This window comes from Balaenoptera borealis (genome assembly GCF_965194805.1).
Source record: "Balaenoptera borealis genome assembly, chromosome: 5".
In the NCBI taxonomy this organism is placed as follows: Eukaryota; Metazoa; Chordata; class Mammalia; order Artiodactyla; family Balaenopteridae; genus Balaenoptera; species Balaenoptera borealis.
The window spans coordinates 127,473,275-127,484,570 of NC_138862.1; the positions used below are offsets into that span (position 1 = coordinate 127,473,275).

General features: G+C 39.8%; 1 protein-coding gene across 7 annotated transcripts in view; it reads left to right on the plus strand.

The window, feature by feature from the left end:
• Positions 1-1,419: 1,419 nt before the first annotated feature.
• The window catches only part of NME9 (NME/NM23 family member 9), a 26,387-nt gene continuing 16,510 nt past the window's right edge, over positions 1,420-11,296 (plus strand). For 4 of the 7 annotated variants that reach the window (XM_082393471.1, XM_082393470.1, XM_082393472.1 and 1 more), the window contains exons 1-3: positions 4,785-4,850; positions 5,206-5,242; positions 10,591-10,648. In XM_082393471.1, the coding sequence (XP_082249597.1) occupies positions 5,210-5,242; positions 10,591-10,648 (91 nt within the window). In that variant the 5' untranslated portion in view covers positions 4,785-4,850; positions 5,206-5,209. Of the gene's footprint in view, positions 4,851-5,205; positions 5,243-10,590; positions 10,649-11,296 lie in introns of all 7 variants that reach the window. The other 3 variants (XM_082393468.1, XM_082393467.1, XM_082393473.1) reach the window with 3 other exon arrangements.

Sequence of the window (11,296 nt, forward strand, 5' to 3'; positions counted from 1 at the left end):
TCTATAATTATCTCAATAAAAATTTCAATGAAAAAGTGAATTTGAGATGGATCATAAGTCTAAATGTGAATTTTAAATAACTTCTTTTATTATAATTTAAAAATAATTTCTAGTATTATAACTTTAAGATAAAGGGTATGTCTTCATGGGAGTAGGCAAAGATTCCTTAGGAAAAGATCTCTTCAGACAAAGAAAACAATAAACAGAATAAAAAATTGGTAAATTAAATCTCATCAAAAATGTAAAATTTCTGGTCATTAAAGCCATCCTGGTAACATCAAGCTGGCAGCTAGGGGCAGAGTGTGGAAGATTCTACATCTGATACTTCACCACTTAGGCCCCCGAGTAACACTAACCACGTCCACCCTGACTGAGGAAAACTAATCCAATGGCTCCATCTGTAGGCAAGGGAGGGAGCGGTCATCTTGATCCTTGACTGGGAAGCTACCTCCCAGCAATGATCCTACACTCCAAACATGATACTTTAACAACAATACCAATAACGGCTTTACTGTCCAGAAACTTTAAAAGGCATTATCTCTCTCCACAACATCCCTGAATGGTAGGTATTATACTCCTTTTAAAGACGAGGAAACCGAGGCTGAGGAAGTTGAAGTAACTTGCCTAAGCTCACACGGGCAGTAGGTGGTAGGTCCAGGATCCACCCAAGCCTATTAGACTCCAAAGTTCCCAGTTCTATGACTCCTGGCTGCCGTCCTCAGAGCAAGTTACAGTAGGGACATGCTGGTACTTATGGAAAAAGAAAACATAATATCCGTAAGCAGAGATATTTGTCAGCCTAGACAAAGATGTATTGTATGTATACATTTTTATCTAACATGGAAGACTGGAAGTTATCTGGGGAAATAATTTGCTCTGGTTTGTGATTTGCTGTTAAAGCGAGTAGGTTCATTCTTCTTTTACACAGTCACATCACGGCTCTGAAGAGTTTTAATAGAGAAAATGCTCCTGATGTTCAATTTGGATCACAGAAGGGTTTCCCTTGAGGAAACCACCACCTTGTGGCAATGAACATAACTCGCAGGAGGAAGAAGGGTTTTTGTCTGTTTGTTTGTTTCTAGTCTTTCAAACTCCAAAACACAGTGGTAACACTTAAGTTGGAAGTTTTTGCAGTAAACAAAGCAAAACAAACAAACAAAAAAGTACCTTCCTTAGGATGGGCTTAATTAAAACAGGTGTCTTTGAAAAAGGTATCTGACTTCTGGGCAAAGCAATCAAATCACTGACCCATGTCATAAAATAGGTAACAGATGGAAATTTCATTAAATCAAGATGTTAAAAGTTGGAGTGATCCATTTGGGGGAAAATTGAGGAGGTTCCATATTGTTTAAACTGTATACTTCTTTTAAAGTTTTTTATTTTTGGCTGTGTTGGGTCTTCATTGCTGCGCGTGGGCTTTTCTCTAGCTGCGGCGAGCAGGAGCTACTCTTCGTTGTGGTGTGTGGGCTTATTGCGGTGTCTTCTCTTGCTGCAGAGCACAGGCTCTAGGCATGCAGCCTTCAGTAGTTGTGGCACGCGGGCTCAGTAGTTGTGGCGCACGGGCTTAGTTGCTCTGCGGCATGTGGGATCTTCCCGGACCAGGACTCGAACCCGTACCCCCTGCATTGGCAGGTGGATTCTTAACCACTGTGCCACCAGGGAAGTCCTGTAAACTGTACACTTTTGAAAGTAAAAAGTGTTGCTATTAATAATTACACGGGACAGTAAGTGTCAGGTCAGGGTGTAAAGACATGTTGTTCCCCATATTTTTTTCTGTGGTTTAGCCTGGCAAAGTTGTGACTGCATTTTATAGCAGAGACCACATGATGAGAAATCTAACCTTTTTAAAGTGAATAAAAAGTCTATCTCTCAGTGTGCTGGCAGGAGGAGTTTAGTACCTGATTTGAATTTTATTTTGGGAACTAAGATCTAAGGGAGATTTCAAATGATTCAAGAGCTTGAATAACCACCACCATGTGGCAAAAAGCATCACTTGCACCTAGCAGACCCAGTCGGTAATGCTGTGTCTTACAGATACCATTGTATGGATGTAACACAGACTACTCACTCACCTACTGAAGGACATCTTGGTTGTTTCCAATTTTTGGTGATTATGAATAAAGCTGCTATAAATATTTATGTGCAGGTTTTTGTGTACACATAAGTTTTAAAGTCAGTTGGGTAAATATATAGGAGCACAATTGCTAGATCATACGGTAAGACTATGCTTAGCTTTGTAAGAAGCTGCCAAACTGTCTTCCAAAGTGGCTGTACAATTTTGCATTCCCACCAACAATAAATGAGAGTGCCTGTTGCTCTGTATCTCCACCAGCATTTAACATAGGGCTTGTTTTTAATTTTAGACATTCTAGTAGGTATGTAGAAGTCTCTCATTATTGTTTTAATTTGTAATTCCCTAATGACAAAAGAGGTTGAGCATATTTTTCATTTGTTTACTTTTCATCTGTATATCTTCTTTGGTGAGGTTATCTGTTCAGATCTTTTGCCCATTTTAAAAATTGGGTTGTTTTCTTTTTTAAAAAATAAATTTATTTGTTTAATTTATTTATTTTTGTCTGTGTTGGGTCTTCTTTGCTGCGCGCGGGCTTTCTGTAGTTGCGGTGAGCAGGGGCTACTCTTCCTTGCAGCGCGTGGGTTTCTCATTGCGGTGGCTTCTCTTGTTGCGGAGTGCAGGCTCTAGGCGTGCAGGCTCAGTAGTTGTGGCGTACGGGCTTAGTTGCTCCGTGGCATGTGGGATCTTCCCGGACCAGGGTTTGAAGCTGTGTCCCCTGCATTGCTGGCGGATTCTTAACCACTGCGCCACCAGGGAAGCCTGGGTTGTTTTCGTATTATTGAGTTTTGTATATTTTGGATACAAGTCCTTTATCAGATGTGTGTTTTGCAAATATTTTCTCCCTTGTCTTTCCGTTCTCTTAACAGTCTTTTGAAGAGCACAAGTTCTTAATTTTAATAAAGTCCAACTTAAAAATTTTTTCTTTCATGGATCATTCTTTTGATGTTGTGTCTTAAAAAGTCATTGCCAAACCCAAGTTCACCTAGATTTTCTCCTATGTTTTCTTCTCAAGTTTTATGGTTTTCCATTTTATATTTATGTCTATGATCCATTTTGAGTCAATTTTTGTGAAAAGTGTAAGGTCTATGTCCAGATTTTTTTTTGCAAATGGATGTCCAATTATTCCAGCACCATTTTTTGAAAAGACTATTCTTTCTACAATCACTTTCCTTTGCCCCTTTGTCAAAGATCAGTTGACTACATTTGTACAGGTCTTTTTCTGCACTTTTTATTCTGCTCCATTGATCTATGTATCTATTCTTTCACTAAAATGCTGTCTTGCTTATTGTAGCTTAATGGTAAGTCTTGAAGTCCGATAGTGTCAGTTCTCCAACTTTGTTATTCTTCACTGTTGTGTTGACTATTACTTGTCTCTTATCTTTTCATATAAAGTCTAGAATCAGTTTGTTGTTATCTACAAAATAGCTTGCTGGGATTTTGACTGAAACTGTGTTTAATCTATAGATCACATCTAAAAATATTGATTCTTCCTCTCCACAAACATGGAATATCTCTCCATTTATATAAATCTTTTAGATGTCTTTCATCAGCTATTATTGATTTCTAGTTTAATTCCATTGTGGTCTGAGGACATACTCTGTATGATTTCTATTCTTTTAAATTTGTTAGGGTATTTTTATGACCTGGCATGTGGCCTATCTTGGTGAATGTTCCATGTGAGCTTGAGAAGAATCTGTATTCTGCTGTTTAGAGGAAGTATTGTATAGATGTCAATTAGATCAGGTTGGCTGATGCTGTTTGCTCAGTTCAGCTACATCCTTGCTCATTATCTGCCTGCTGGATCTACTCATTCCTAAAGATGTGGTGTTGAAGTCTTCAGTTATAATAGTGGGTCTATCTATTTTTTCTTGGCAGTTCAAACAGTTTTTGCCTTGTATTTGGATGCTCTGTTGTTAAGTGCATACACAGTAAGTATTGTTATGTCTTCTGGAGAACTGATCCCTTTAACATTATGTAGTACCCTCTCTTTATCCCTGATAAATTTCCTTGTTCTGAAATCTGCTTTGCCTGAAATGAATATAGCTACTCCAGCTTTCTTTTGATTAGTGTTAGCATGGCATAGCTTTCTCCACCCCTTTACTTTACTTTTAAGTGTCTTTTTTTTTTTAACTTTTAAACCTGTGTCTTTATATTTAAAGTGGATTTCTTGTAGACAACATATAGTTGGGCCTTGTTTTTTTTATCCATTGACAATTTCCGTCTTTTAATTGGTGTAGATCATTTACACCAGGTTTGTACTTGTTTTCTATTTGCTCCACTTGACATTCATACTTAATTTTGAATTTGTAATTTTGTATTCTTCGTCTTAAAGGGAATCTCTTCCGATCCCTCAAAACCTGGAGCCACCCCTGCCCGGCATGTATTAAGTAGCAATAGAAAAGCTGCATGTCAGTCCTGGTGGGACAGAAGGGATGCAGGGATTCGAGGATGCAACTCTACAGTATATGGATGCACCGGGTCTTTGCTTGGTGGGTTCAAATGTCCCAGACAGGGACAAACTCTTCAGCCAATGAAAGTGTTCCTACAGTCCAATTCTGACAGCAAGGGGCGGGACACCCTCCTGCCTTTCCGCTGGGCTCAGGGTAGGCGTGGCTTATGTGTACTCCTGTTTATTTCTTGGCCGCCTTAGGCCAGCGCTGTGTTGCCATGACGACCGTGGCTGGGTCGCAGCAAATTTTGTTGGAAACTCTCGCGGCAGGTTGAGGAGCGTGTATCTGTTTGCATTGACTCAGTTTCCCAGGAATAAATTGGAACAGTAGGGATAGCAGGGTTCTGTAGCCTTTTTCCATCCGAATTCCTCGGCAGGCGCTCGGATGCTTGACGGGCTGCGTGGCCCGGGAGCCCGTACTCTGGCCTCTGCGCGTACCCCTTGGCCAGCTCCGGGGCGGGGAAGGGGCTCCGCAAATCCGCAGAAAATCCTCCGGCGAGCCAGGAGCCCGCGGGCCGCAAGCTCTGCTTCTCCCGTGGGGTGTTCATTTTGCATCTTTGCGTTTATTTGCTGCCACTCTAACTTAAAGGGGCGGGGGGGGGGGGCTTTGTCTGAAGGAGGGTCTCGGCTTGCTGATCAGCGCAACGTTCTGTCAGTAACAGAGCTTCTGTCTTCTTTGCAGTGCCATGGGGAGCAAGAAGAAGGAAACTGCCCTGCAGGTAAGCCTCAAAGAGGAGCTTCCTTCCAGCACTTGACTGGGGTTGGGGGGCGAGGAGGATGGTGTGGGGCGGGAAGTGGAGTATAAAAATGACATTGTTTGCCAGTAGTATGTGACAGACAGCGTTCTCAAACTTGAATATTGTACCCTTCCATCTTAAAGGGAAAAAAACCCCTTATCTCGGACCTCTAGTGATGACAAATTTTTTGTGCACTTAAATATAAACACACGTAAACTCGGGTGTAAGCTGTTTATGCTTATAGTGCTTATGCAACCATAAAACTCAAACATGAATTAACGTAAAACTAAAAAAAGAAAAAGAAAATACGAATCAGTATAATTCGATGTTGACATCTTTTTTTGTTGAAGTATAATTGTGGCTTGCTGAGAGAATATGGTATCAGTTCTTTTGAGTTTGGCCATGTGTCTGCAACTATGCCCTCTCTGCAGACCGAGTTCTCCCACCACTACTCTCTAAAATCATTCGCTTATTCAAGAAATATGTGTTGATATTTTCTGTGCTACACTTTCATTATAGAGTGCCTTACTTCATTTGTGCCTGTGATAAGTGACTCCGTAAGCCAGGGTCTGCTCTTTTATTCCCTGGTCCTGGACAGTAAGTGTTGGTTGATTCTAAAGTGATGCAGGCATGGGTCCTGGCAGCGGAAGGGAGGGCTTTATCATAAGATCATCTGGATGAGGTATAATATGGATACCTTTGAAAGCAAACTTTAAAATGTGTCAGTCAGTTCAGTCCATCAGGGTACGTGCTCAGGCTCTAGGCACTTCTTGGAGAGTAGAGCGGCAGTGGTCTGGAGGCATCTGATTTCTCCTTTATTGTTCTCTGGGGCACCAGCACTTTACATGTGAATTTCAAAAGCCTAGTGATTTTTAAAAGGGAGAAAGCAGTGTCAGGCTGAGGATAGTGTGCAGGGGGCGGGGTGCGGTGGGGGGGAAGGGAAGATCTTCGGACTGGAAGTCGAAGACTTGATGTAGTTCTTACCTCTTCCTTAGCCAACTCTGGGACTTTGGATAAATCACGTAACCTCTCTGAGCTATAGCTTGCTCATCTGTGGAATGAAGATGTTGGGTGAATTATCCCTAAGGGCCTTCCAGCATTGATATTCTAGTACTCTAGAGTTATAAAACTTTTCCTCTGTCTGTAAATCAATTCTAAGCACCTTGTCCTACCACTTATTGCTTTGAATGACTTCCTCAACCTCTCTGAGCCTCCATGTTCTTTATGTAAACAGGACGGATAATACATAACCAGCAGAGTTGTTATGATGTCCTTTAGACATTTCCAGGCTGGTCTGAATGCTGTCTGTTGTGGCTCTAAGATTTTTGCCCCATACGACTGTCTTTTCTTGGGTCTATACCTTATATCCCCTTTGAGAGTAATAACATTTTTCATCCATTTTTTTCCCACGCGTATTCCCCAGAGCTCTGAGTTCATTGCGGTCCTCAAAGGAAGTGCTCGCATTTGCTGAGGTCGGGGTGGGGTGGCTATGCACCGAGGCATCTGTGTACGCGTTGCCTGTCTACCAGGTCAACTGCTTGAAAGCAGTGCTCTAGGGTCTGCCAACCCAGGAACCCTGTCCTCTCTCTGGGTAAGACTATTTAGGGTTCCTTCTGTGACTGAGACAGGAATTGCAGGATATCAAGAGACAGTGTGGTCAAAAGGTGCCACAGATTCGCCATTCATTCTCTACCTCATGTAGGACTTCTTGAGGTCCAGATATTTCCCGTACCTCTCTGTTCCTGCGCTGCTCCTAGGAGTGAGATTCTTCAACTGTCCAGAGTCCTGGCCCTGGTGTGGCCAGTCCATGATGGGGGTGCACCACAGAGAGTTGCCACTGACTGACAGCTGAGTCTCTGAAAGTGACTGTTATGAGAGAGAGGGTGAGGACTCCTGAATTCTATCATTTTCCTCAGGACTATAGTTGTGGGCTCAGGATGACACCAGTCCGACTCTCTTACTGCATGTAAGGCATCATGAAGACTTTTCTGTTTTTTCTTTCTTTTTTTTTCATAGAAACAAAAAATGTATGGAAGCATGAATTATTTAGAAAGATGGATCTTTAATAGAGGATTTGCAGATGTTACATGTTTCCAGCAGGGACAAACACCTTAGCATACCTGTGTTAACAATAAGTGGTAATTGTCATGGTCTTTTAATTTATATATTTTCAAAGCAGCCCTCCACAAAAACTTATTAATTACAAAGGGAAAGAGAATAATTTCACATTGCAGAAGCCTGACAGATCACCTTAATCAAGTAATCAAAGTGAGCATCATCAGTAAGGGGGCAGATCAACAGTGTGTGTCACCTGATAGGATGCAATGAGAGAACATTCTTCTGATTCTGACACTCCAACCAATCCAACCAGTTCCAGCTAATCCAACCAGTTCTGACCAATCCCAACCAGTTCTAACCAATCCAACTAATTCCAGCCAATCCAACCAGTTCCAACTAATCCAACCAGTTCTAACCAATCCAACAAATTCCAACCAATCCAACTAGTGTCAACTAATCCCAGTCAGTTCCAACCAATCCAACCAGTTCCAACTAATCCCAATCAGTTCCAACTAATCCAACTATTTCCAACTAATCCAATCAGTTCTAACCAATTCAACCATTCCAACCAATCCAAAGATGTACAGCCTGCTTCTAATCAAGAGGAAACACCAAACACACCCAAACTGAAGGGCATTCTACAAAATAACCCTCTTGTAGTCTTCACAAGTATCAAGGTCATGAAAATAAAGAACAGCTGAAGAACTGTTACAGACTAAGACAGACTAAAGAGACTTGACAAATAAATCCAGCACATGAATCTGTTTAGATCCTTTGCATTCAGGACATTATTGGGATGATTGGTAAAACTTGAATGGGGTCTGGGGATTAGATAGTAATAATATATCAGTGTTTACTTCTTGACTTTGATGATTGTACTGTGGTTATGTTGAATAATGTGTTCGGGGATAACGGGAAATCAGGTTAGTAATTTACTTTCAAATAGTTCAAGAAAAAGTTATTTACACTGTACTTGCAAATTTTCTGTAAGTTTGAAATTGTTTCCAAATAAAAACATTATACAAAAATGTACATTATTAATAATGTACTATTTATAATATGTATTTCTTTGATTCTCATTTCTGATATAAACCAAAATACTTTGTAGATAGATAAGAGAAAAACGTGAAGAAATGGCAACAAATGCAACTGTTAATTACTTAGGATGTAGATGTTGGGATATATTTAACAAAAGATGTGCAAAACATACACACCAAAAACTATGAAACGTTGCTGTGAAAAATTAAGGACTATTTAATAAATGTTAAGAAATATTATGTTCATGTACTGGAAGACTCAGTCTCATTAAGATTTCAGTTTTATCCCAAATCTATCCATAGATTCAATGCAATCCCAATTAAAATAATTGCAGAAATTGACAAGCTGGTTCTGAAATGTATATGAAAATGTAAAGGAGCTAGAATAGCCAAAACAATCTTGAAAAAGAAAAACACATATGGAAGGCTTACACGGCCTGATTCCAAGACTTATCACAAAGCTACAGTAATCAAAATAGTATAGTACTGGCATAAGAGTAAATAGGTCAATAAAACAGAATAGAGTCCAAAATAAACCTATACTTATGCAATCAATTGGTTTTCAACAAAGATACCAAAGCAATTTAATAGGGAAATAAATTTCTTTCAGCAACTTTTGCAGAAACAACTATACCTACACATGAAAAAAAAAATTAACCCCAATCCTTCCCTCACAACGTAGACAAAAATTAATTTCAAATGGCTCACAGGCTTAAATGTGAAAGCCTAAATTATAAAGCTTCCAGAAGAAAATAGGAGAGAATCTTTATGACTTTGAGGAAAGGTTTCCTAAGAAGGACATAGTAGCCTTAACCATAAAACTAAAATTGGATCAATTTGACTTCATCAATATTAAAAACTTCTGCTCAACAAAAACTGTTAAGGAAATTAATAGGCAAACCTCAAACTTGGAGAGAAATTTTTTATAATACATATTTCTGACAAGAACTTGTCCCCCACCAAAAGTATATATAATCTTATAATATACTTTAAATTGGTCAACAATCCAATTTAAGAAAATGGACAGATCAATGCACACTTCTCAAAGAAGATATACAAATGACTGATAAGCGCATTAAATAGTGCTCAATACCATTAGTCATCAGGGAAATGAAATGAAAGCCACATTGAGATACCACTACATCACCATTAGCGTGGCTAAAAAGCCTGACAGCACCAAATTTTGGTGAGAATGTGGAGCAACCAGAGCTCTTATACTTTGCTGATAGAAATTTAAAATGGTTCAAGCACTTTAGGAAAAGCACTGGCAGTTTCTTATTAAACTGAATATATACTTACCCTATGTCCCAGCAATTTAATCCCTAGGTATTTACCTACCGAAGACAAATGAGAACATGAACACAAAAAGATTTAACAAGAACGTTCCTAAGTCTTTATTCATAAGAGCCCAAACTCTCTATCAAGCAGACTGTGATGTTGTCATACAATGGAACATGCTCAGGAATAAAAATGAACAAACGACTGACACACAGCTACACAGATGAACCCCCAAAATACGCTGAGCAAAAGAGGCCAGTACAAAATAAGACATGCTGTACTATTTCACTTATATGAAGTTCTAGAATAGGCAAAATGAACTTATTATGACGGAAAGCAGATGAGTATTTCCCTGGGATGAGGAGTGCGGGGTGACCGGGAGGAGAAAAGAGGGAACTTTTCTGGGAGATGGAATGTTCTGAATTGTGATAGGAGTGTGGTTACCTGGATGTGTGCATTTGTCAAAACTCATTGATTCGTAGCAATTTAGTTCTGTGTATCTCACTATACATAATTTATAGCTCGATAAAATGTATAAAAAGACAAAAAAAAATGAGTACCTCTCTGTACATAGATACAGATAAATGTCAAAATTTAATGTTGAGTAAAAACACAAATTGGAAAAGGATATCTTCAGTATGATACTATTTATGCATATTTAGGGACACGAAACAATTTTATATAGTGTTTTTGGACAAGTAACAAGTTAAAAAAAATTTTAAATGAGATTTTCTTAGGATAGAGGTTATTCTTGGGGGTGGAGGCAGGAGGAGAGAGAAAAGAGAAGAGAGGATTGGGGAAAGATGACAGCTTGAGCTATATTTGTAAGTATTTCACTGAGAGAGAGAGCAAGAGGGAGAGAGAACAATAGGTAGATATCTGGAGCAAATGAATACATAAAATTTTCTCCCCATCGGTACCCTCAGTAATACAGCGCTTGTTTCTCTTTGATGCTAGGTCAACATCAGTACCCAGGAACTTTGGGAGGAAATGCTCAGTTCCAAAGGACTAACTGGTAATTTAAGATAATTTTTTAGACCCATCCTTTTCAAAATTGCTAAATGACATATTGAACCACGAAGAGAAAACTGCAAAGAGCATCATTTTCCGATAACCTCGAGTTTCATAAATAAAGAACCAGGTAGTTTCTTTGTGTTTATATACATATCTGCCTGGAACATCTGTGAGTTCGGTTCAGGAAACTAGTCAGTACTGCCGGATAGCCGGGTTCCCTTGTTTTAGATTATGGTTAGTCACACTCGGGGCTTGTTTGGTGTTAAGCAACGGAAACCTCTTCTAATTACCTGAGGCACAAACGTGGACGGTATTGAAAGGAATACGGGATCTCTCAGAACTCAAGTGCTGGAAGGAGAGCCAGGCAACCCAAGCAAGTGGAACCAGGGGCTGCACAGTCATTAGGAAGCAGCAAAGCCACTGTCACTGGGCCTCCTCATCCCTGTCCTCCTTGTATCAATTATCTATTGCTGAGCAACAATTTACCCCCAAACGTAGTGCCTTATAATGCTAAACATTTATTATCCCACGGTTTCTGACCGTGGGGTTGCTTAGCTGGGTGCCTTCGACTTGGAGTCTCTCACAAGGCTGCAGCTAAGGAGTCACACAGAAAATGTCAAGGCTCAACTGAGTCAGATTTACTTCCAAG